Source organism: Labrus mixtus, chromosome 18, assembly GCF_963584025.1.
Source record: "Labrus mixtus chromosome 18, fLabMix1.1, whole genome shotgun sequence".
Lineage (NCBI taxonomy): Eukaryota > Metazoa > Chordata > Actinopteri > Labriformes > Labridae > Labrus > Labrus mixtus.
In genome coordinates this window covers 2,669,739-2,696,370 of record NC_083629.1, presented here as the reverse complement: position 1 = coordinate 2,696,370, position 26,632 = coordinate 2,669,739, and the positions used below count along the sequence as shown (strand labels likewise).

Here is a 26,632-nt window from a genome sequence, read left to right as displayed (position 1 = left end):
GACCAATTAAGTCCCATCAAGTCCATTCTGTTTGAAGTAATTGATGAAACATTCGGGTGCGTCTGTGTGTTCAGCTGTTGCTTGACCTACCATGTTTCAGTCGACAGGTGAAATACTGAACGCCTGCCACTGAGCCGTCGTTCTTCCCTTCTGCTTTGTCGAGCTCCACTCCAGCCCAGAGGCCTCCGGAGAAGTCTGTGCTGCCACAGAACCGCAGGGTGCCAACCTGTTTACAGACAATTACATACCGCAGAGAGTCAAAACAACACTGTGTGAAAAACAAATCAGAATAAAATCAAGACATGCAGCGAAATGAAATGTCCAGCCATGGAGCAGTTTGTGAAATCATTACATCTTCATGCCATGTGTTATGTCAAGGGCAGAACCCCCTACCAGGCACTCGACAACATTTTAATGCAGCGATGTTCGCTAAAACACCAGAGGAAGAAAAACGATTAAAAGGGATAATGGAGATCAAAGCATGAGAGATTGCGTCAAAAAGGGCAGAAAGATAATGAGAATTCTGATTAGTCAATCTCTACAACTCACAGCTCTCTGAATCTCTTCTCAGTGTGGCACAAAAAAAATCTATTAATGGCCGATTCCTTCAGACCAAATGTCCAACAGGGCAGGAATGAGTACTATCTACATGTCTCTGTGTGCATCAACATATGTTTAAGTTTGTTCGTATGGTCAAACAGCGAGGGCACAGAGCCGACTGCAGCCTCAAGAATCACACCAACCTCACATCAATGCTTGACTTTCATCTCATTTAAATGTATTTTGTCTGTATTTTTGCTCTGCATCTTTGCTTATGTTTTGCTATTTTGTATCTATTTTGTCCGTTTTATTTATTTTTATTTCATTTTTTGTCTAAAAAAGAGGCTGAGGACCGCTAAAGGTTTGATCCTAAAATCGCCCCTGGTCACAGCTGTTGACAGTGTGATGTCAGCTCTCTGTCAGCTGGTTGGAAATTAATCCAGAGTGTGGGTAAAACACTGTGAGTCTATATACATTTAGAAAAACAATACTAAAAAACTCATCTTATTTTTTCCTTGATAACAAGTGATTTCCGGTTGTTTTGTCAAGATCTCAACTTCTTTGTCTTGTACCTCAGGTTGCAAATGTGTAAAACAAACTTAAAAAAATAAAAAATAAACAAAAATCACACCAACGACTAGTAAAGGGGTTCTCCAGATTTTAAGGCTCTCATTGGATCATAATAACGAGGACTGTTGTGGTGTTTCCAGTCGATATGATTCTGCGTTTCAAAACTGGTTCTGTATATCCATAGTAAGAGTTCAGAGTTTAGTTGGAGAAGCAATCATGAAAATCTCTGATGGTTTACACATCTGACTGACTGCAGACTAACACTAATTTAAGACTGTGGTATGAAAGTCAGACATGTTTGAAGATTCTGAGCTTTGATGCTTGTGGTTCTCAATTTATTCTCAACTCTTCCGATCATGAAACTCTTCCTTCAAAATGTATTCAGCACATTGCTGCATGTCTGAAAGTCAGGCTAATGCTAACATCAACCCCCATCCCAATTCTTTTTTGTCTAACATAACAATGAGGATGGTCTTTTACCTGCTTTTTGTAAAGTGTCTTGAGATAACGTGTTGTGGATTGGCACTATACAAATAAAAATGTATTGATGATTGATTGACAGGCGAACCCTACCACCATGTCGTAACACCCAAAAAAAAAACATTTGTGCCAGCACCCACTTCCACTGCTTTGACCTCCTACACAAGCAGAAGTGCATTGCCTTTGAGCCTGTGTTTGGTTTGACAGACAGGTGGAGCACAGTCAGACAAGCATCTCTCAGCCAGGAAGCAATCACTTGATGAGTTGTTCCAGTCCTTCAAATTTCACTTTTGAAAGAATAAAAAGGTTGATCACACATTTCATCGTTTTTGGTTCACAGTCTTAAATTCATGGTGAGGAATTTTACCGTTTTAAAAAATCCCATTCAAATGTAATAAACTCCTCAGCCCTGAGAGAACAAAACACTCTCCCTGAACGAATAAGAGTCATTTTGTCAGGATCTTTTTCATGTAAGTCAAGTTATTTCAGAAAGATTACAAATTCCTAAATGCCACAGGGGTCATAAAAAAATCAAACAGTTTTTCATAGAACCATTGTAGAGCAGCTGTATCCAATTTGTTTTTCAGTTAACATGAGGGAACAAGAGCACAATCATGAAGGGGGACTTAGATTACTTGTCATTGATGGCTGTTTAACATTCAGAGGCTGATCAACTTGACTTTTCTAGAGTTGCAGTGCTCGGGCAATATTTATAAGAAAAGCTTAAACAAGGTGCACAAAGTAACAGCCATCCCAAATAACTGAGGGCTATTTCCACACATAACTGAACATGTGAACTTCACAGATGGAAACCCTGGAACACAATATTAACTACAACATGTTTTACATGACATGACATGGTTAGTGTTCTCTTTATAAAAAAAGGGTCTAACTCAGCTGCATGGGATGATCTTGTTAGTGTGCAGACACTCCACAGAATTACATTTGAAACTATATTTAAGCCTTAAATGATCATTTAGGTGTCCCTTATTTTAAGCGATTTCTATATATGGAAAACTGTAGAATCAAAAGAAACTAAATAGGACAATGCAAAGTAAGAAAATAGCACGATGAAGGGAAGTTATTGTTTTGAAGATTCCACAAGAGAATTAGTTGTTTACATACCAAAGTGGACAAAAAGACATTTATGGAATATGCTATGTGGACAAATCACTGCTAGTACTAAAAAAAACAACAGAACTTAAACTTGGAAGCACTTCTAGTTTGTTTGAAATAGCAATGTGGAAAAATCTTCCAACACGTTTTTTCTTTAATTTTCAGTTTCTTTAAAGGCTTTATATGTGATTTTTTGATCCAGCAGATGTCGCCCTTGAGCACCAGCATGAAACCAAAACAACTTGTGCTGCATTGTTGTGTTAGCATGCTAATGCTAGCGATCTTTATTATGCTCGTATCTTCACACTGCATGTAAATTTACCTGAAATGAGCGTGATCTAGAAACACAGTTAAGCAGTGAGTACAGTATGTTATTCTTCTTTTCTCTAGTCCCTCAATTAAACAACTTTTATACGTGAGGGGAGGAGTCAGCCGGCCGTCCTGGCGATGTAAACAAACTAAAGATAGGACTCTGAAAACTCTGAAAACATCACTGACAGTGGGACTCGGGTGTTACACCCATTGTAGACAGTCATGACTCACAGAGTTATTTTCAGAGGATATACTTGATTTATATTATATTTAAGTGTGAAAAATCACATAATCATTATTAATAATTATTTTTATTTTTGCATCATTAAGGAGAGCTTGGAACACAAAAATGTCATTGCTAGCTATGACTGCTTTGCCTGTTATGTTGTGCATTTGACTAATAAAGATAACTTGAACTTGAATAAAGCCTTTAAAAGAGATCATTAGGAAGCCACTGTCTTACACTGTATTTACTACACTTGTCTTTGTGTCAAAGTAATAATACTTGATGCAGTAGCTGAAAACCATTGTGATGAAAAATAGAACTTACTTCCAAAAACAAAGAAAGTGACTGAAGGCAGAGTAATGGTTAGATAAAGTTGAGTTAGTGTTTAATAAGAAGACTAGCATGCGAGTTTGTGACAGTGTTTTAGAGTCGCCTGAGACTTTGCTGAGTTCATGTGCACATAGAAGGTTTCTGTGTGGTTGTAATAGAGACTGAAAATATCGACATTATGTGCAAAGTCAGCTGCAGGTGAGAAGCAACAGGATGTCAAAGGTAATGTAACAATTGCAACAGAGGAGTCAGGTGATTCAGAGCCAATTTCACAACAGTGATTGTCTCTTTTTGCTTTGTCGGCTCTCTGGGCAAACTCCGGGTGAAAGGAGCCCATGCTGTCAGCCTGATGACTACATTTTCACATCAGTCACTGGAAAGTTGCCAGTGCAAAAAATTTAAACGCAAAGTACAAAGATTTGTGTGATTTTCATTTTAGTGTGCCACAGGAGCCTTATACAGCAAACTGTCAGAGTTGAACTCTCCCTTGGACATAGTTACATAAGTGTATGTTTTATATGACCTATCAAAGGATTACACATGGCTTACAACACCACACTGAAGGCTGGTTGTAAAGTCCAGGAGACACACCACAGAATTTCTTTGAATAACAAGAAGAAATAGGGCAAAAATAAATTGGTTGTTGAATGAATTGCTTTGGCCACATTGATATGTAGTTTTAATGCACTGAAAGGAAGGTTGCTGCGATAAAAAGACTTACAGCGAAGGCTGAAGGAACACGTCTGTAACGATGAAAACACTAACGTCTTGACCAGTCGCACAACGGGATGCAGTCAAAAGGATCAATGGCATTCTTTCAAATATTTATAACATACACAGTAATTACACTGCAACTGGTGAAGAGACTTTTCATAAATGCTAAGAACAACATGTTGTGTATCCCAGTGTTTACACCGCAGCATGATAAGTAAACACAGCCAGCTATAGCCATAGATTGTGTGACGTTTGATGACAAACACATGACTTAGAAAGATATATGAAGAGAAAGAGTTTGAACATTTTCAAACTCATAAAATTGTTACCAGATATTAAACAGAGTAAAAAGGTAGACAACCTTGAACTTGCTCAAATGAATTCTGTTGATGTCCTAGAATTAAGAGTCAGGCATATCCCTGAATACTGGACCACTGCCAATAGGGTGTTGCTAAGCAACTGAGAAAAAAAGTTCTTGGTGAGGGCTGAAATAGTTTTAGAAAAATTAAGCAGCTTGTGTCTTTGATAACAGTAAACCACAGTAGAGCTGAATGGCACTTGACTGGTGCAGAGGCCCGGAGGGCAAAAAGAGCTCAGGGAAGTGTCTGCCACCATCGGACACTCTGTGAAGCTGCAGCATCGGCTCGTTAATTTGCCATCTCTTCAAAACTTTGCATGTTTGCTCCCCCTGACAATCGCAGAAACATGGAGATATTAAGATAAAGTGCAAGTTTTGGGGTATATTCAACCCTTATATACACCCCTCGTGACACTATTGTGATGGCTATAAAGAGCAAAGTCATGCCAGAACTTCCCTTCAGTGACAGTTACATTCACTCCCCTCACACATCCAAAGTGTACAAAAGTACAGACAGCTTTATGTATCTTCTCCGTGCAGCAGTGGGCGGTAAATAAGTGTGTGACGTCACGTGAAAGTTATTAATTAAAACAATTATCTCGTAGATAAACTAGAAAAGTACGCTCGTTAAAGTGACATTTTCTGTCTTGTGCATCTTAAAGATTTGTTGGTTGACTCTGCTTCCACCTCCCTGCCTCCCCTCCCAAACCAAAGAGTTGATCTAATTGTCCCTCGCAACGCCCTACATTGAAGAGGGCAAAATACGATCGAGATAAAGGTCACAACTTTTCTTCCAATTTTGAGTAAGGACTGCAAGAATTTGACTCCTTTTTACAAGCAAATTAAAATCTACTACTGCACTGTGTGTTAACTATTAAATCTTTCTGGAGACAACGATTTCCAGGAATACAGCAGGGTAAGATCTTACCTCGACATTCCAATACAATAAGCAAAACAATAAAGTATGTCAGTTTTTTCTTGTGTTCCACCTTTTTTAAATGCTCGCATAATAGTCAGAAGACTTAGCAAAGTTAGTTTAATTTGATAACATTTGGAACAGCACTCTTTAGATCACATCATGTCATCTTTCTGCCAAATAAAGCAAGAAGAGCAACATTGCAAATGATCAGGTTTAATGTCCTACCCAGATTCTTGTACTTTATTCACAAGCCTTATAATGCATTAAAAAAAAGCACGGGTAGAAGAGAACTCAGATGAGCCTAACCAACAATTTAAACAACAAGTGATGAGCAGCAATTAGTTCCACTAACATTTAACACTGGCAGAAGAGGAAGCTGCTTCTTCACCCAGAATTCTGTTTTAAATTGTATAAAGCTATTGTTTATGAAAGGTAAAAGAAAAAGGAGTTGGACTAGTTATTTTAGTAATGAAGGCTGGTCTGCTGAAGGCCCTGACACATACCGGTAGTTAGTTTCATGTTCGTAGCAAAGGCAAAGCCACAAGTTCTGCTCCCAAGTATATTTCTGACCTGCTCACACACTACAACCCTACCAGGGCTCTCAGGTCATCAAGTGAAGGTCTGTTAGTCATTCCAAGAATCAAATCAATTTTTCTTTTTTTTTTCTTTAACAGTATGCTTAACCTGACTATCTATATGCTTGTAACAATGAGGCACAAAGCTCGCTCTAGATGCTGCCTCTGTTATATGCATTTTGAATCGGCATACTGTGTATGCACCAATGGATTGGACCAATTCTATTTACAATGTATATAAATAGCATTGCAGAAAATATTGAAAACTGTAAAATTCACCTGTATGCTGACGATGCAATATTTTATGCCATTGCGCCCTCCAATACTCAAGCACTTTCATTGCTACAGACCGATTTTAACTCTTTCCAGCAAACTCTTGTTCATCTTAAATTGAAACTGAACCCCGAAAAAACTAAACATATGATCTTCTCAAGACAGACCGTTGAACCCATTAATGCCACATCGTCAACAGTAGACAATGTAAACATTGAGTGTGTTCAACAGTTTAAATATTTAGGTATCTGGTTAGATCATGATTTGTCGTATAGGTCTCACATTTCTTGTTTATCTGGAAAAATAAGACCGCAACTTGGTTTTCTGTATAGGAACAAATCCTGCCTAACAGTTCATAATAGAAAAAAGACTGTCCAGGCTACAATACTGCCCGTTTTGGAATATGGAGACACAATCTGCTTCTGTCTTGAAGCCTTTAGATGCCTTATACCACAGTGCTCTTCGCCTTATCACAAGCGACAGATTTCAAACTCATCATTGTGACCTTTATCGTTCTGTAGGCTGGTCCTCGTTGGGTCAACGAGGAAAGCAGCACAGTATTTTGTTTATTTACAAGGCACTTATACATAAACTCCCTGCTTACCTTTACTACTCTCCTGTCCATAAACATATCGAGCCATTCGACAAGGTCTCAAAACTGGATCACTTTGAAAACACCAAGGTTTAGAACTGAATCGGGAAAGACTGCCTTTAGTGTTGCTGCACCCATTATATGGAATGACCTTCAGAGGAGAGCTAATTTGCCCTCTCTTGTTTCATACAGTGTGTTTAAAGACCTCGTGTCCAAACTACTTCAGGAAGGAAATTGCAACTGTTTCACAATGTGAATTCATTTAAATGGACATGGTTTACATGTGTGAATATGTGTTTCAGTGTCTAGATGCTATTATTGTTAACTTTTAATATGTTTATATTTGTGCTGTTTCTATTTTTCTATTGCTGCAGGGCATCCCTGGAAAAGAGACCTCGGTCTCAGTGGGTCCTCCCTGCTAAAATAAAGGATAAATAAATAAAAAATATATATATATTTCTATGTATTGTTTCCTTTTCACCACTGGGTGTTAAAAATATGAAAAAAATGTTGCAAATATGTGTAAGTACAATGATCGGAAACGTTAATGTATTGCAATAAAAGTATTTTAAAAAAAAAGAATTAAATCAAAGTCAGGAGAGGGGGCCTTTAGTTACTGTGGTCCTTCTCTCTGGAACAAACTCCCTGCTGACCTGAGGTCCATCACAACTGTCTCTACTTTCAAAGCCAAACCAAACCTATCTATTCTCTCAAGCATACAAATAATTACTCTTTGCGTATATGTGGGTATGTATAAGTGTTCTGTTTTGTTCCTTATGATTTTTGTGTCATATTCATGATTGTTGAGACAGCTATTTTGTCTCTTGTATTCCTATGTTGTTGTTTTTTTTAATCTTCAATGTAAAGCACATTGAGCTTACCTGTAATGAAATGTGCTTTATAAATAAACTTCTAGTCTCTTAACAAGCAGCACTCAGTCACTGCCTCTAAGAGTCCGTTTATTTCACAGATCTTCACGCTGCAGCTGGAGAAATGTTATCCTATTTATAGCAATACAACCTCATTAAATATTGATAGAGATGCCTTCTATTGTTCTTGCCTTTGACAGTGACCTACCACACACCTTCTGTCCAGCAATCACAACGCGGTCACCAAGTCGGATTCCCATGGTGGCCAGCTGAATCCTGGCCTTCTCTGAGAGAGCAGGGAGCGTCTGGGCCAGCAGTGTGAGGGGCAGAGGGGAGCTGGGTCTGGGTAAAGTCTGTCTCAGCAAAGAACCAAGCTCCTTAGCCACAGCGGCTGCATCAGCCATCTCCAAGGGCATGTCGAGGGGGTCAGGCACCACGTCTGCAGGGCACTGACCTTTTTCATTCTGGAGGAAGAAATGTGGACAAAAAGATTTAGTTGATGCATGTTTTTTTTTAAACAAGTAATGACAGCCTCTGATTAATTGTGTCTGCAGGTGTGCGTCAGTTCCTCTCTATTAATGTTGACTTTTAGATTTAACAAACTATCAATGTGGAAATTAGAACGTTATTTCCACAAAGCTAATTGATATGGACGAGTTTAAATGCCAAGTCCAGACACACAATAGGCAGAGGAAATCTGTCAAGGCAAAAATTGAGAACGTATTGAAAAACAATAAACACATTAAAATAGTTCAAGTATAATTTGTTCAAAAGTCAAACATTGCCCTTAACACATTTAAGATGTGATCTACTGCCACGTTATGTGATGTGAGATGTGACACTCAGAACATTTTCATTTTATACAGTCCTTCATTACAGAGTTTTTAGAAGTTCCTGATATAGATTTAATAGGCATAAAGATTCATTACAAACTGTTTTGTTGGTGTTTTTCTACATATTCTGAATATTTCTGTATGAAAGGAAGAATGTGTGACATTTCACACATAAATATAACAGAAATCAAGTATATCATGACTGTCTACAATGAGTGAGAAGCATGAGTCCCCCCGGCTGTGAAGTTGTCCGTGTTTACATGGATGGGACGGCTGGCTGACTCCTCCCCTCGTGTATAAAAGTCGTTTAATTGAGGGACTAGAGAAAAGAAGAATAACATACTGTACTCACTGCTTATTTGAATGTCCCATAAGAGTTTTTAAATCACGGTCATTCCATGTAAATTTATATACAATATGAAGCTATGAGCTAACTAAAGAGCACAAACATTATCATGCTAACACCACAATGCAGATTGAGACCATAAGACAAGGACCATTTTGTCCGCCTCTTGGGTTTATTGCTTAATGGTGGTGCGTTCCAATTTGAGAAGTACTTGCAAACGTGAGGGGAGAGGGGTTGGATGTGTGTCGCTGTAGGAGAGCGGAGACCGTTTTTTGGGGGGGTTTCATGATTGTGCTCAAGGGCGACATCTACTGGATCGAAGAGTCACCCATTCTCCCTTTTAAGGGAAAAGAAGAAGAAAAGAGGAGATTGCGGGGTTTTTGAACTGGAATAAGTAAACAGTGTTTGACACTAATGGATGCAGTTGTAGTATTTTTCTGTCCTCTTTGGATTTATGCATTGTGTGTGTTGTGCTTATGGGGCTGTGTGTGTGCTTATATGTGCGTGCATGTTTAGTCCCAATGTAGGATATACCCTGGAGCATTATTTTATTGGAGGTTTGTGTGTCATGGTATGATGTTTATTTTATGTTATTTTGGCTGATGTTGATGTATTGTGTTGTTGGATGTAGGAGAGCGTGCCAGAATGCTTCTTAGCAGACACACGTATATTTATTCATATACATCTCCATATGTGTTTTATATTCTACAGAACAATCATTACTTCATGATGCTTTTGGTGCATTTCATTTGAAAGCTCTGAAGGAACAAATGACAAAAGTCACACTGAGTCATTCTTAAAAACAGTCACACACTAAGCCACAGACATTTCACATCAATTTGCCAAATGAACAGCAGCCATTGCACCATCTACAGTTTTGTTTATGGATATGTTACATATTTTGGTTCAGTCTATCCCAAGAAAGAAAAAAATCATATTCCATATTCCTCTAACTACTTATAACATTTGAATATTGCCATCCAAATGGCATGTGTTAGCACATTTGGAATAAGTATGAGCTGGCATAGAAATCAAATTTTGCCAGGTCAGTATTCCAACTTCTTGCGGCCAGGTCGTAAGGATCAATGTCGTTAACTGATGCCAACTTCTCCAAATACCGGCCCCTTGCATCCTTGCTGAGCTTGTCCCGGTATAGTATCTTCTCACAGCGCTTCTTCTTCTCCAGTTTGAAGGTTATGTGGATCAATAGAATATGTTTACTGTCCAACTTTGTTTGTCTCTCTCTCTCTCACTCACTGTTGTGTTTGGTAACAATACGCCTACCTCCAAAATGCCGCCGATGTGACGTCACCAACTAAACCATCACGTGTCTGACAAAAACCGAAAGCAGATTAAAACTGTTCCACTTCAGTGGTAGCCATGTTGTTGGTTCATGAAAATGCCCCAGCACCAAATATTCAATAAACTATTGTAATTGTCCCGCCCCTTCATCCAACCAGGTACAAATCAGTGTGACATGGTGCATCTGGCAGAGCTTTTATACATATGGAAGGGTCATCTTTATTCTTTGTTCTTCATGCAGGATGTTTTTACTTGCACTGAGTTGCCAGTTAAAAGGAACAGTTTTTAAATTGAACACAACACAAAGCAGCAGCCATGCAATAAATCCTCTCTGTGTTATTGATAAAGTTATGCTTTCATTCACATCGAGGTGAAGGGCTATCAGCTGTTCAGTGTATTTTAAAGCTCAAGTGCTGTGCTGAACTATATCATTGTGACGTTTAAGAGACAGAATAATAATGGAAACAGCTCTCCATCTCCAGTTCAGTCCAAACAACACCAGCTGTTGTACAAAGGTTGGAAGAGTAGGAGACTATGAACTAGTGTATTCTAAAAATCAACTGTGTACTGTAAATGTTTGCCTTTTTATTTTAAGGTATTCATACCGAACCTGGGTTTTGTTCTGTGCATAACATGAAAATGTAAATCAATCAATCAGTGAGCTTAACCTTTCCAATTGATGAACAGGTTTGAAATCAACAAGCAGGAACTTTAAAGTCATATATTAAACAAGGTATATCTATCTAGTTGTTAACACTTAGCATTCAGTTCATGGGACCTAAGAGCTCATTTTGATGGGAACGAACAAACATCCAGCATAAATCAAACACAAAGCTCAAGGCTCAATTTAACCTGACACTGAAACAATCAAGTAAGAAATCCACTGCAGAAAGTTGCTCCTAATGCAAAGTATGCTTGGCTGCCATAGCTATTAAGCCGTGAGATATATAGCAACAGCATGAAAGGCCAGCAACATTTTTTTATATTCCAAATTCTTTCCTCTGTTTGGACCCAGAGTTAGTCGTTATGGATCTCTGCCCAGGCCAGAAAACAGAAGAGAAATATCAAATTAAACCACTTCCAAGGCTGACCTTTACTCTAAAAGTAAAGAAAAATTGAGTTTCCTGGCTCTGGTATTAAGTTTTATATCTTCCAAATGCCTTTATTTTTCTAATATAAGTGACAGTGTTTGGGAGGAAGAGGATCTCAGTGTGTCAAATATTAAAGCTGCATAGTGTACTGAAACAGGGGGCTGATAATGATGCAATATGCAAGGTTTCTTTTGCACAATATTATCGACTTAACTACAAAAAGACTGGTTTGAAATGTTCCATGCAGCATCGGGTTAAAGTTGTGCTGTGTGACAATGCATTTTGCACTTTGAAATAAAATCTAATGAGAATCATTCATGCCATGTCTTTAACATACCCACATAAGTGGCCTACACCTCACAGATAACTCATAGGTCCTTTTTAAACTAAAGGGAGCATTTCAGGCGAACAATAGAAAGGCATTATAAGAACCTGCAGAAAAAACAATATGCATCAAATCAACAGATCTATTCAAGGCAACACATACTCTAACATTATAATAGATTAACTTAAATAAATAATAGATCATGTTAAGGATGAGGAACAAAGATGCACATCTTTAATCCAGAATAAAGGAGCCAGCATGTGCATGCTTTCTCAGCGTTTCACTGACACACTGGAACAACACCGAGGCTCTGCACTCATTCAGAGTGTTTATTGGATAATGGTATGTAGTGCTTTGGTGACCTCCAGTGGGAAAATAAGTGCAGACAAAGAAGAGGAAATATTTCTAAAGCTCTGTTGAATATGACCACAATATGCAGATAGTAATAATGGCACATTAAGATTAGCTCAGTGGTTAAAGCTTGCAGAGGCTACAGTCCTCGACACAGCAGCCCTACTCTTTGCTGCACGTCATCCCCAAATCTCTATCTGTCCTATTACCAGAAAATAAAGGCAAAACAGCCAAAAAAAAAAAACTATTTTTAAACCAGAAAGTGACTTCTACAACGGGTAAAAATGTAAAGAAAATTTAACAGCTACAACAGACTCTGTAGTTTTGATTTCTTGTAATTTACTGGAATACTAGAGTACGTTGCTTTTTTGAGATAACAGTCGATCAGGGCTGTTCAGAAAGACATTATCTTTACAAAACTTTTTTTTTTTTACACATGGAACTTATATTTTCAAACAACTGCCTTTTTAATCGTCATCTGTGACATGAATTGTAACAGGCCAAATGGGAAATGTTCTAAATAAATTGAAAATGTCTGAATGGAAAAAATGTGAGGCCCTAGTGGAAAAAGTATAGCTGTCAATGTGGTTATATGACTTAACTGAGCCAAAGTATTTCTTCTACACAAATCTCATTAGATTGAATGTTAAAACTGAATGTTCCTCCATGAACTTGAGCACTCACAGGATGTCAGGAAGGGCTACAGTTTATCACTTTCTCTAACATTAGCTCAGCTTGTTTCTTGGTAACTAAAGAGCCAGACTTCAAATGCGTAATGTCTTGGTTAAAAAGGATAGTGATGATGTTACTTTATACACCAAGAGAGTAGTAAATTGATTTGACAACTTTGTCCTCGAGAGGCTGGACAAAGTAAAAAGGATGGCGTGGAAATAGCAGATGCTGCAAAAGAGTCTGACTGTCTAATTACAGATTTCTTTACATCATATTAATGTTACATGTAATTAAATATTCAAAGTAAATAAAATTAGTAGTAAATGCAATTCATTCCATGCATGACGATTGTGATTGTTGACCATCAGTTGCAGGATAGAAACCTCATAACCCCACCTGCTTGCCCTCTGTGAATTTTCCTGAATGTCCTGCTGTGTTAGCACATCATTACTTACTGCATTTAATTAGGAGTATGCAACTAAAAAAAATATACATATATATATATTTAGATGGCTTGGATGAGCTTATTTGATATTTCAAACCAACACAAAGTTTATTAAACAGATTGTTTGTTCATAAGAAGAGAATGATCTGACTTACTCTGAAAGCAGGATTGGCTCCTAGCTCCAGGAGACATTTGACAGCTGAGATGCAAAGGTTGGACGCAGAAATGTGCAGGGAGGTGCCAAAGTCAAAGTCACTGCAGGTGGCATCTACCTCTGCAAAAAAAAAAAAAGAAGGATTTCAGGGGGGTTTATTGTATATATCTGAAAATGTAAAGGTTTAAGGTATTATTTTCAAGGTTAAGTATTGCTAACTCAAGACCAACTCAAACATAGTTTAAAAGCCAGGAGTCTTTCATAAATAACAAAGTACTCACTAACCCAATCATGAATAATGACAGCAGATGCACACAAAATGTTAAATTTGGATTGCCATTTAAAAACTGTTTACTATGTAACTTTTTTGCCTCGTCTCTCCGCTCACTTTTGCATAAAACACTTTAAAGCACAGGCAACAGCTTGATCAGAGATGATGAACCATCACTTGACATTTATTAGGAACAACAATATTCACCAAGACTGGACATGAGACAGGGTAACATCTTAGATCTGCTCTCACCTCCAGGTTGGGAGGCCTGCAGCACCACCCGGATAAGCTGGGGCACGTCAAAGTAGGCTGCATAGTGCAGGGCCCTCATGTTAGTCCAGCGGGAGCGAAGGTTGGGATCAGCACCCAGGGAGAGGATCTGACGTGCAAAGGTGGCTGCTGTCTCTGCATCACCTGAGGAACAGAGCAGGGATAAAGGTATGTTTGTGTATCAAAGGGGATAACAGACAGCAGATTATCTCTGGAGACATTTTAAGGAGTGGTAATTAGAAGTGCTTACTGAGTCATGAAAGATTACACCAAACAGCTATAACTTTATAATCATATATGCACTCTAATTAAAAGTCAAAACCAGAGTTATACCAATAACTACATCTAGGAAGCGGCTACATTTTCATAGTTGTTGTCATGGTTACAAAGGGGATAACTGTACTTTATTTTTATTACTGAGGGCTGGTGGTGTACTGGAGTGAATTATATTTAAAAGTCTTCCTGATTTGTTGCTCCCCTCATATATGTTAATGAAGAGGGAAACACATTTCAATACAATGCACTCTCTGGTACTCCACCAACACCAACAATACACATTAAGTAAGATTATCACCTTTCTCACCATGTAAAAAAAAACACTGAAAAAGCAGAACCCCTACAAGAGTTGAATTTGTTTGGGAGATGCTGTGTTTTGGGTCATAATAATGTTATGGCTGATTGTGTATATTCAGTGGTCAGTGTGGAAAATTAAACCAACACACAAACAAGAAGAAGAAGAAGATGTGTGTCCACTTTTACAGTCCAGCTGAGACTTTTTTCTTATACATCAAAAGTGCTATCTATACATGAACCATGCAATATCTACGCTGTTAATCCATCAGTGTATATTCATTTTTGTAAATATTGTTTATATTTTCAATTACCTGCGCTTGAACATAGCTTATTACTTATACTACTTTATTATTGCTTTCACTTGGTACTTTTGCTTATTATATTGTTATTACTATTTTATTTTATATTGTGAACTTATCTGTACTTCCTACTGATTTTTGGTGTTATGAGCAACTGTAGCAAACAAATTCCCCCCTGGAATTAATAAAGTATTTCTGATTCTGATTCTGATAAACAAAAGTAAAAATCTGCTTCAATACACTGCATTGCCCGCTGGCGCCTGTGATCAATCTGACTTGAAGTTGTTTTTTGTCACTTACTCTCGTTGTCTCCCTACTAAATGAAGTCGTAACATTGTAAGTTTATTTAACATCTGTGTCAGTACTTACCAATGCCTGGGGCTCCGGCCTTGCAGCAGTAGTGCAGCAGGCTCATATCAGTCAGACCATCTCGATCATTCACACCGCAGCCTCTCTTTAGGATCTGTGCAAAGACAAGATGTGCAGTGTGTTGTCACTGTGCAGATTTATTACATAATGGGCTATAAAGTGAAACTTGGGGGGCACTGATCTGGTGAAAGACAAGTAAGCCGGCCCTCTCATAACTCTACTCATCTTTAAAATTAGGACCAAAATTTTTTCGCAAACTCACATTGAAACAAGGCATTTATTTCTCAAGGGCAGTAGTTATTAAATGAGAGAGAAAGTAATCGCCTGCTTTTGCCCTTGAGACAAGTGCTCCCCTGCACAATTAACTGCATTGCAGCTACTTTGTGTAACTCTGAGAGGAGCCGTTTCATGGCAGGTTTACAGGGCTTTCAACGACAACCAAGGAAGATTTGTATCAAGTATTCCAGTGTTTATAGTTTTGTTTTTCTTCTTGGCTAAGGCTTAATTCACACACTCATTTGTGGATTGAGAGTTTAAAGAATACAAGCAGATTAGTCAATGTAATGAATCAAAGCACATGGACACTAAAACAACAGTTTTGTTGTGTCACCTCGTTGCCAATAAGGTCGATGTTCTTCTGGACCTGGGGCACCCACTGCCTGAGGACAGCAAACAGCTCTGGTATGGTGGTGCTGGGATCCAGGAGAACCTCCCTGCACTGTGGCTCACTGGGGTCAAAGAAGGAGAACTCTGGAGGTGGTCAGAGGAACACAAAAATACAACAGAGAGACATGTCTTAAAACATTTGGGCCAAAATGAGAATCAAAGCTTTGTGTTCATTTTTCACCGGTGAAGCATGTGAAAAGAGAATGTGCCATAAAATTCATCAAGTTTTTACAACAGTCTGTTCAATCGATTCAAACGTCTGTAAATGTAAGTTGCTGTGCTTGCAGAAACAAACTCAATCAGATATAATATACAGTGTATGATGACATGTGCTAAACCAAATGAAGCATTAGAGGACTTGGCTAAAGTAAAAACAAATAAGTTGGCCATCCTGAATGAATGCAAATACAAAAAGTAGTTGGCATCAAACCCTCTGTATTTTATTCACTGATTGTATTACATGTAAAAAATATTCAATTTAGATCCATGTTACATTTGTTCAAATTCAATGACATTCCTACACAGCAATCAAATGAAAGATAAAGAGAAACAAAATGTATTTACAGTTGTTGTAGCTGTAGTTGTAAGTCAGTCAAATCATTTTATTGTGAGCAAATTAAATGATTTGATGACTTAACTGTCAACTTGTGAACACTTTGCCTTAATAGTTCATGAGTCTTCCACACAAGCTAAAGCATGTGAGCTAGTTGCACTAAACTAGCAGGTAAACAACAACAATTCACTGCACTCCTTCCCCCACGATCTCTTCAGTACTCACCCTGCACCATTAGTAAAGAGAAAGTGCGAGTTCAAGCATTTGAGGAGGGGGGGGGCGGACTTTGACATTTGACGGTTTGTTAAAATAACAAAGAGAAAGGTCTTTAACCTCCTTTTGTAAAGTGTGTAGGGATTACATTTGTTATTAATTAATTGGCTCTATACAAATGAGAACTGTTAATTGATTGAGTTTCATTCTCCCAAAATGTAGCTCACTCTCGCTGATTTCAGAAACATAGCCCAGCTTTAAGAGTCCATATGTTTATAAATGACCACCTGGTTTCATTCATGATCCTATATTCTAAAACATGTCAACATTAAGTAAGTTTCAAAATCGTCTGATTTCATGTTTTCTTTGAAACGATGGATAAATCATTTGTTATGTTGTAGCCAATGCCTTCTAGCCTAAACATGTTTAAAAAATTTAATAATGATGACTTGATATTATCACAATAAAAACTTGCAAGAGAGACATCTGCAATGAAAAAAACTGGACTCAGTCGGTGTAGTTATAAAGGATAGTTTAAGGACTTCTGTCAGGATGGTCATGATTCTTTCAGACACAATTATGACTGCTTAATTTGTCTTGCCAAATGGTAAACTGATCAAAGAGTGAACAGAGTCAGAGTTAACAATTTCAAAGATTTATATATAATCAGCAGTTTGTCCCTTGACTGCATGATCAAAACTGCGATGGAAACATTTTGTCATTTTCCAGTCAAATCCAATCATTTCACACTTTGTCAGTACTGCAGTGAGGGCGTTGATAAGCCTGAAATGTCAAACAGCTCCACTGTGCACTGTATTTAATGTGTGTATGTGTGTAGATCCTCACCACAGTCACTGGGCATGGGTGCAGAGGCCACCTGGTGGATAACCGGCCGGTGATGTGAAGAAGCCCAGCCTGGCACAATGTCTCCCTCAGCAGGTTCTGAAACATCCTCCTTTGTCATCTCCCCCTCAGGGCCTGTGGCAAGAATAATATTAGAAGTCCTATTTTTAAAACACAAGTAGGTCTGATCTCAACAAAGCAGTGAAACGTGACTTCATTTGAGCTTTAAAGGGCTCCTTTCTCTAAAACAGAAGGGCTCACTGTTTTAATGTCTGTTGAAAAGTCTGATTAAACAATGGTAAAACAATAAAACAGCTTGATATTGTTTACATCTTCCTCTAATCCTGTAGGTTTGCAGAATACCAGAGCAAACTATAGGTTTCAAAACACAGTGTAGGACAAACAAAGCTGCCTATATTCTGAGCTACAACGGTGCTTTATGGTAAGGGGGTATGCAAGGTGATTATAGAAAATTCCTCATGTACTGTTTAAGGAGTCCTTACACACTTCATAATGCTCACCAGCCACTTTAACACAATGATCTGATCAACTGACCACGCGTAGTAATTTAAAGGCTTTATATGTGATTTTTCACACTTAAATGTAATATAAATCAAGTATATCCTCTGAAAATAACTCTGTCAGTCATGACTGTCTACAATGGGAGTCCCACTGTCTGTGATGTTTTCAGAGTCCTATCTTCAGTTTGTTTACATCGCCCGGACGGCCGGCTGACTCCTCCCCTCGTGTATAAAAGTTGTTTAATTGAGGGACTAGAGAAAAGAAGAATAACATACTGTACTCACTGCTTAACTGTGTTTCTAGATCACGCTCATTTCAGGTAAATTTACATGCAGTGTGAAGATACGAGCGTAATAAAGATCGCTAGCATTAGCATGCTAACACAACAATGCAGCGCGAGTTGTTTTGGTTTCATGCTGGTGCTCAAGGACGACATCTGCTGGATCAAAAAATCACATATAAAGCTTTTAATCTATATATGGCACAATAATGCTATGGTAGTCATGGCACAAAAACTTGTACAATTAACATTAGACAATATTTATCTCCATACACATCTGTTCTATGTTATTGAAGGGTATATGAAACACTTACATTTGGTTGCAAATGCTCATTTCTATCTTCGCATCATGTTTAGTAAAAGTCACTTTAAATTAGATTGGAAAATTCACAGCCAAAGCATATTACTGAATTTCACTGTAGACTACTACAATAACAAACAAACTTCTCATTTAAAATGAGTGAAGCAGTTATTTGCCTAAATTTGCAAATGTTACCAGATACAGTAGATGTGGTCTAGACATCTGCTATTGTTAAAACTAAAATTTAGTGTGCGGAAGAATGCTGATTTAAACGACTTTGAAAGTGGCATGTTTTATTGTAACCCTTTGATGGTGATAGGTGGAGCTGGATTTACACTTTGTATTCTGCTGAGACCTTTCTGCATCTGGCCCTGGAACATTTTGTGTTTATCATCCCCACATTCCCCGTCTATCTGGAAAAAGGCAACATTGGCCAAAACAATAGAAAGAAAGAAAGAGGCTTGTTTTTGGTGCCACTCAGGCTGGTTGGAGTATTTCAGAAACTTGACAAACAGCATATCAGGGGTTTGCAGAGAACGGTCGAAAGGGAAGCTGTCAAGTGATTCTCTCTGGTCCAAAATACAGTCTGATGGCATCGTATGAAAACTATCACCTGAGTGCTTAGCAAAACTGATAAAAAGAAAGGCAGCAATTACTCAAATATCCACTTCTTTTACTGAGGTAATCATCTATCAGCTCAGAACAGAAAACCACTTAGCAATAAAACATTCAAGTGCTCCCTGAAAGTTGATCATAGAAGATTTAGATGTTTAAAGCATTAGTCTGATTTGCCTTCAAATGTGCTGCTGCATAATTCATTCATGGTGGTACAAAATTAATGTGAGAAACTTTGGGATGATAGTGAAACCAGAGATTTTTGTCATGGAATCACAGCTGACCAATCAGCTGCAAAAGTAGGACGCCATACTCTCAATGAGGTCCAAAATGTCTGGTGAAGTGTTTGCAGCACCTTGCTAAATCCATGCCACAAAAAATGAAGTCATTTCTGAATGTGAAAGGGGGTCCATCCTAGTGCTAGTCAAGTGTACCTAATAAAACTGGTGAGTACACATTTAATATTGGCTTCAGAATCAGAGACTGAAGACATTTAAATGTGCCAAAAGTAGAATTACAACTTCCCAAAAAGTAAACCTAATGTTGTGATGTTTGTTTTCTGTGGAGACCTTCAAAACATGATGGTTTATACAGTACTACACTACGAGCCTATAATCTTGAAACACTGAAGCAATGAACAGGCACATGGGAGGCTAGTAAAAAGTACAGAAACCATAAGGTTGAACTACTTCACAGACACACAACGTACAGGCCTAAGTCTGGAAAGGCAACAGTGAGCCTTAAAGCTTCCAAACCAACCAACACTCACTGTCATCTTCTTCTTTGTCCTCTTTCCTGTTGATTTCCATGACAGCTTCCCAGTCCAGCTAAGCTAAAATGAAGAGACACAGACTGGGTCCAGCAGAACATCTAGCCAAGCTGCTAGATCCCAAAATAACTCAGAAGCACAGACAGTCCCCCCACCTAAATCTCCAATAAACTCCCCCCTCCTCTCTGTGGTCATACCCTGTTGATCCCCTGACTCTCAGGTCCAGTACCTATTTACAGCCAGTACACTCAAGGCACTGTGTTCTCACCTCTTACTCCCCCAGGCTGGAGTGTCACTCACTCTCACTCTTCAGTCCTGTGCTTCCCCTGCTTCCTCCCTGATTTGTTTACTCAACCATAAGACCCACAATGCAGGGAATGTGGCTGTAGGGTGACAGTGCAAATTAACACAGGGTAAACGAGCAGCAAAGTGATGGTTGTGATTACAACAAATGTCCTCCACTATAAAAGCCAGTGTCAAATCCTCCATGACGGCAAACATCCAACCTGCTTATGCACCCACGGTTGAGAGACTGAAACGCTACCAGCTCAGAAAGAGACGTGTCACCAATCCTCATCTGAGAACTCATCCAAGAGTTTCCTCCAAGAGTGTGTAAACATTATCTTTGTCAATGGGGTTTTCCCGCTAAATGATATGAGGCACTTACAAGAAGGCCCATCTAAAAAACATATCGGTACATATCAGTACAAACATATCAGTACAAAGGGCCATACCTTTGTTAAAATTCAAGTTCACCTCTAAATAGATGGGTATTACGTCACTACCACACTGTAGCCTTGTCTAAAATGTTAGGCATCCCTAAGTAAGTACACCTACTGAAGGAGTTGATGGGCTATTGACTGTTTCTGCCTGCTTCCATCCTCACAAAGAAAGAGACATTACTGCCATAATTAAACCGCCAGCTCATGCAATAACACACACAATTAAAAGACATTTCGAGTTTCATTGTGGAGCCTTGAATTTTTTCCCAAAGAATGTGAAAGATAGATACACACACATTCAATCACAATCATGGTTTAACAACACAGGTGTTTTCATTCTGCCTGATTAGACACACTGCTTGTTAGCTGTGCATGTACTTGCTGGTATCCTGTAATTCCTGACGTCTTATCAACCTGAATAATTAAATCCACCTGTGTGCATCCCAATGCCAAAAACAATGACAAATACCTGCACACATTTTGTTCAACTGAAATATGTGCTACACAGATCAATCTTTTTTTTTTAAAATAGGCTGTTTAATATATGATTTATACCTTGTAGCTGACGTTACTTTAGGTTACACTAAATAAAGCTTTTAGCTCCTTTTCAGCATTAGCTCACCTTAGATAATTCAACACAGTCTCTAGGACGTCCACCTATCAAGCTGTGACCCCTCCCTCGTTTCACAGGTGCGCAGCAAAGATGACACAAGAAGCTGTACTAGTTTATCAAATGCCCCAACACTCATTTGATTAAATTGCCAAAACTTAATGCTGTTAAATTATCTGTTTTTAACTGTGGCTGCAGCATAGATAACACAGCTAACAGTTAGCCGGCTAGCATATGTTAAAAAAAAGCCGACTGGTGTTTTGGAACAGCTATAAAATGTAGTATTATTTCAGTCTATGTTAATAAATAGTTAACACACAAAGGTTTTATGCCCACACATTGTGATAAAAGTTGCCAGTAGAGATGCAGTGGCTTCTCTCTCATGTTCACTATCGTTAGCTCTTCAGAGGTTATGTTATCTTATACTGGGCCAAACATATCCACCTGCACAAAGTAAACTCACACAAAATGTTCCTGTCCTGTTTATCTAACAGTACGCACAAATAAGAAAGCGTTACCTTAACCTCGCCGCTTGTTTTAACTCGTTCATGGGGGATATTACTAGAAAGCTAGTGGCGGATTAAACATCCGTCAATTACTACAACACACTGGCGTATAAAGTTTAGGTACATCCGGTTTCAGAATAAGGGGGTTAATTGTACTGTCACGTTTCCGGTCTTCAAATTAAAAGCTTGAATGATTTAGGGAAGCGAAGACTTTCGTGGTGGATTTAGGTAAAAATACATTTGACAATTTTTGTTGTGTGTTAAAGGTCATTAAAATAGTTTTCTTATTTAGAGTTTTTTCAATTTTATTTAGAAATGCCTATTAAAATATTTAGCCTATCAAAATCCTGAAATGTGTGTTAGGCCATGGTAATATGTTGGCAGTTTGGAATACATGTTTCTTGTTGTTTTACTTTGTAATTCACAATTTCTCTTTGTACACTGTTCACTGGATATGAAAAGTGAAGATCATGCTCATAAGTTTTTAAAACTTGCGAATTCTGGCTTCAGGTTCATTCTTTAAGTGACTTTCTCAGGAGTTTATCAAAAGCTTCTGATTGTCTCATTTAGTATCTCTAATCTCTTTGGCGTCTTGGCAGGCAGGCATCCAGGCAAGAATTTTTACGAGTCCTTCATCCTCCCTCGGTTGAATCCTTGGGAAGTTGGTAAGCTTGTAATGATATCTGAATGACAAATAGCTGCTAATATTATGGTTCAGATTGTTCCAGGCATCTTATCTGGCTTCATTATTATTTCTGTTAAAAGTGCCATCTCAAACCTGCTTTGCTGGGCCATATTTCTTCTGAGTTGTTCAGCTGGAGTGATTGCCCTTTGGTGGATGAGTGAGTTTAGCACCGATAAGTTTCATTTGATCACCATCAAGACAAATGACTCTCAGACAAAGAGCCTATTTCAAACCATGAGGTGCAAAGGAGTTTGTCAGAGCGAAAATGTCATGAGAAGTTCTTTCAGAAGTTCTTTAACTCTTGATTTTTTTTTCTTTCTATAGCATCACTTTCTTTTCAGCTCGCATCAATAAAGCAATGCAGTGGTGGTCAGACTTTTAACTCGTTTAATTAGAAGCTGATTCAAAGACAGACTTTGTGAAATCAGTAAAATAGTCCATGGAGGTGACGGTTTCCCTGTCCCTTATTTAAACTTGCCTTCTATTGCTATATTGGGCACATTTTTTGTGTTAACTGACTCATATTGACTTGTCTTCTTATGTCAGAAATGTATGTATACATTTTAACTTTAACAAGGTAGTTCATTTTGTCTTACTTTCATTTCTTTAATGGGTCTTGAATGAGTCTTAGGCATGTTTGTCTCCAGCTGATCTCAAGGTTTTAGTTTGCTCGTTCATGGAGATCATCCTCTTCTTTTTTGGACCCCTGAAACCTAAAAAACTTCAATGTAAACATCATCTCTTTAGACTTTTGAGTGGGTTAAGTGTTTTAGGAACTAAATTGTGTTATGTAATATAAGTTCACCTGGAAATGAGTCAGACTTTATTGTTTTGCTTCAATCTTTCCATAAATCAGAGGCAAGAGTGCTTTCAAAACCCTGCACACCTACTACACACCCTCAATGTGATTCAACAGAGCACGTTCAGTCACAGGCTGATCACCCCGATGTGCCGAACTGAACGTTACAGGAAGTCTAGTGGTTAGTGTGCCCAATACGATGGCCACAGTCATCCAAGCTGGCGGCCCAAGTTCAAATCCAACCTGTGGCTCCTTTCCCACATGTTGTTCCCTATGCACACTCTCTCTCCATGATCTGTGGCTCTATCCACTGTCCTCTCTCTCAAATGAAGGCATACAAATCCCAAAAATAAAACTTTAAAAAAAGCTGTTTAGTGCTTAGGCCATAGGTGGTGAAAATAGTCCTTCAAAAATCAATGCATGCTTTCTGCCCTTTGTTTATATTTGCTTCAAATGTCCTACTCAGTGATGAACGAGTTGTCCTAAGGTAACTATTTGTGTCCTGTTTCCACAACATTTCATTGTGAACCTGTTGTCGTTTGTGATCAGCTGTTAAAGACAGTAGAATGACCGGAACTTGGTTTCCATGGAGACGTAAACAAAGGGCGAAGCGCGCGACCTGGCCGTGATTTCCTTTGAATACACGCTCTGTTCACTTGCGGTTTGGACGTTACTGTTGAATAAATGATAAGTTAAATTCAACTTGTGGAGTTCCTACATTTCCTCTAAACCCGGGATGGATTTGCACAGGCGCGTGTCCTCTGCGGGATACCGGTTACCGGAACGGAACCAAAGCACCAGCAGGCCCTTGTCATCCCAGCCAGCAGCGGACAGGACGCGCCGAGCCCACGGACACACGGTGTCCACTGAGCAGACCTCAGACAGGAGTGATCCCGTGAAACAGGACCGAGTGTGGAGAGAAGTGGTGGTGGGTGAGAGGAGAGGAGTCCGGGAATGGTGAGAAGAAGAAACTAGAGCAGGGAATGATCCCACAATATTAACCAACAAGTTCTGACCATGTTAAAAAGAAAAACATTTTCATGCAGGCCTGACATTCAAAGAACATTTTAAGGATGTTTATAGTTTCAAATAATAGTCCTAAAATATTAACAAAGGAAGAATATTTTAAAAACATCATTCAGAGGATGTTTTGGGGAAGTCAGGTGACCCAGAATGCTCTGCTCTAAAACATTCCTAAAATGTTACATGATACCAACATGATAACAAAGGAAGAACTTTGTCAAAGCAACATTTTGAAAATGTTTAGAGAACATTATCTTACAACTATCATCCTTTGTCCATCCATCCTTTGAAAGCAAAGACAATCTTGTCCAGCTCTGACCGTCCACTCTTGGAGGGATTTGTTCTTCTCCCCTCTGGTTGAAGTTACAGGCTGCCCAGGGCCGAGAACAACAGATACAAACTTTTGTGTATTCCTAGTGAAATGAATGCTCTTTATACTGTTTAAATCCTGACTGCGCTTTCAAGCAGCACTATAGCACTTTATTTATTATGCTACCATGTCATTTTTAATGAGCAGTGACATTTTCTTGGTTGTATTCGATCAAGTTGTGTTGCATTGTCCTATGTCTTTTTATATGTTGTGTTTTTGTCCATTGATGTAAATCAAATTTCCCTTCCAGGGACAATCCAGGTCTGAACTGGAATGAACTGGACTAAACTATCTGGGAACTTAAAGAAAACTTCCCACTGAAAACATTACCAGAACATTCTTTTTTAGAACAAGACACTTCTAGCCGGGCTGTCAGTCAGTCTGGCGAAGTCAAGATTTTCTTTCTATCATGCAGTTTACAAACTTTAAGTTATAATAAACCAGTTGATGAAAATGTATGCCTAGCTATATATCACTAAAGCAATTTATGACTGAATTATGTTCCACAGGGAGACGAACTGGGGCTTTTTGACAGAATATGATCAGATGGTAAGACTCCGTACACTCTACAGATTCTGATATTCAAGTGAATTTTAGAACTACACCTCTTAAAAACAGTCGTAATCTCTATATTCAATGAACACACTCTTTAATATTTCACTGAGATACTTTGAGTCAATAACTCTAAAATGTGCACTGAAAACACAACAATCAGGTCAATTGTTTAGCAATATTTGACTTTTTGACAAGAGAGCACTGATGTGCTTTTTGGAGATTTAAAATGTTAAATTTAAGTTTAATGAGTGCACTCCTGAGGATACTTTGTAAATGTATTTCAGCATGAATAGATGGCTAAGTAATTATTGATGTAAAAATCATTTTATGTGGTAAGTGGTTACAGGATCAGTAAGAATTATTCATCCTTCATGTATTTAATGGCATCCTGATCTCTAAGCAGTTTGACGGCTAACATCAGAAGTTACTCCCTGTGTATTTTCAGGGTCATCTGAAGTCACCAGAGCCTTTACCCAGCAACGTGTCCCTCTTCTCGGACAGTGTCCCCAACACCACCAACCAGATGTTTGGCAGCAGACTGTCCACTCCACTGGGGAGTGAACTTGTCAGGCTGGATAGGCGGCTTCTCTGGTCTGGAAGCTGTTACAAGCGCAAGCTGGATCCGGAGATGCTGCCCTGCTAGGGGACCAGTCAATTTACATCTGCTTGTATTGAGCTAACATTGAGTTTGCTCTGTGTGGTCCTCCTTATAGCTCAGCCTTAGACAGTTTGGACTGGATTTTGTCTTTTCATTTTAATTGACAGTGAACAATAATAATAATAATAATAATAATAATAATAAACAACAACTTTAAAGCCATATTAGTAAAGGAATGAAAATTATTGTTTACATAATTTGATAGTTATAGATATGTAATCATACACGTTTCATGCTGAAGTCAGAACATAGATGAATTCCTTGGTTTGGGTATGATACATGCAACAAGAAAAAGTCTTTATACTAAAGGTATTCGCTCACAGGTTAAGAGGGGAGTAGAAGGACAGACACCAGCAGATCAAATTCATGTCACTCGAGCTCCATCAGGTATCTAACCAGATACTCCACAGACATACATCTGATCAAATTTGCATGAGTAAATGTATCCCCACTACTCACACACTGCAATAGTTCTGCAGAGACAAACACATAATAAACCATATCATATGGTTAAAAACACATTTATTATTAGGATTTACATTATTAGAATATTTTTTACTGATACAAAATCTAATCAAGGGGTTAAATAGATTGTGTTTTCTAAATGTATGATTGGAGCTGTTCATATTGTAATGCAACTACTGAAACCTCTTAGCCAATTTGACACGATGAAGCCATGAATGAACCTTGCATAAGTTTGTCGAATTTTGGAAAAATGTACTCTATGTGAGCAGCAGCATATTTAAGTTTTTTGTACTTTGTAGCTG

General features: G+C 38.4%; 2 protein-coding genes across 4 annotated transcripts in view; one reads left to right on the top strand and one right to left on the bottom strand.

Moving 5' to 3' along the window:
- LOC132992977 (CAP-Gly domain-containing linker protein 4-like) overlaps nucleotides 1-21,877 on the bottom strand; it is a 41,059-nt gene extending 19,182 nt beyond the window's left edge. Inside the window, exons 1-8 of one of the 3 annotated variants that reach the window (XM_061062597.1) lie at nucleotides 21,788-21,877; nucleotides 17,454-17,585; nucleotides 15,786-15,925; nucleotides 15,176-15,269; nucleotides 13,917-14,078; nucleotides 13,395-13,513; nucleotides 8,090-8,338; nucleotides 91-226 (exon numbers count right to left, since the gene is read on the bottom strand). In XM_061062597.1, the coding sequence (XP_060918580.1) occupies nucleotides 91-226; nucleotides 8,090-8,338; nucleotides 13,395-13,513; nucleotides 13,917-14,078; nucleotides 15,176-15,269; nucleotides 15,786-15,925; nucleotides 17,454-17,571 (1,018 nt within the window). In that variant the 5' untranslated portion in view covers nucleotides 17,572-17,585; nucleotides 21,788-21,877. Of the gene's footprint in view, nucleotides 1-90; nucleotides 227-8,089; nucleotides 8,339-13,394; nucleotides 13,514-13,916; nucleotides 14,079-15,175; nucleotides 15,270-15,785; nucleotides 15,926-17,453; nucleotides 17,586-19,937; nucleotides 20,086-21,787 lie in introns of those variants that run through there. The other 2 variants (XM_061062596.1, XM_061062598.1) reach the window with 2 other exon arrangements.
- A 1,989-nt stretch (nucleotides 21,878-23,866) lies between these two features.
- On the top strand, nucleotides 23,867-25,850 carry c18h2orf50 (chromosome 18 C2orf50 homolog). Its single transcript, XM_061063470.1, has 3 exons — nucleotides 23,867-24,216; nucleotides 25,162-25,201; nucleotides 25,653-25,850. Exons 1-3 carry the CDS (start codon nucleotides 23,996-23,998, stop codon nucleotides 25,848-25,850), a joined length of 459 nt encoding a protein of 152 aa, XP_060919453.1. The 5' UTR covers nucleotides 23,867-23,995.
- The last annotated feature ends 782 nt before the right edge of the window (nucleotides 25,851-26,632 follow it).

What these genes read in the sequence shown, in the direction of transcription:
- c18h2orf50 (XM_061063470.1), top strand. Translation starts at nt 23,996, where the DNA reads ATGGATTTGCACAGGCGCGTGTCCTCTGCGGGATACCGGTTACCGGAA. An exon ending in AGGAGAGGAGTCCGGGAATG is followed by an intron (nt 24,217 to 25,161) that starts GTGAGAAGAAGA and finishes TATGTTCCACAG; the next exon opens with GGAGACGAACTGGGGCTTTT. An exon ending in TGACAGAATATGATCAGATG is followed by an intron (nt 25,202 to 25,652) that starts GTAAGACTCCGT and finishes GTGTATTTTCAG; the next exon opens with GGTCATCTGAAGTCACCAGA.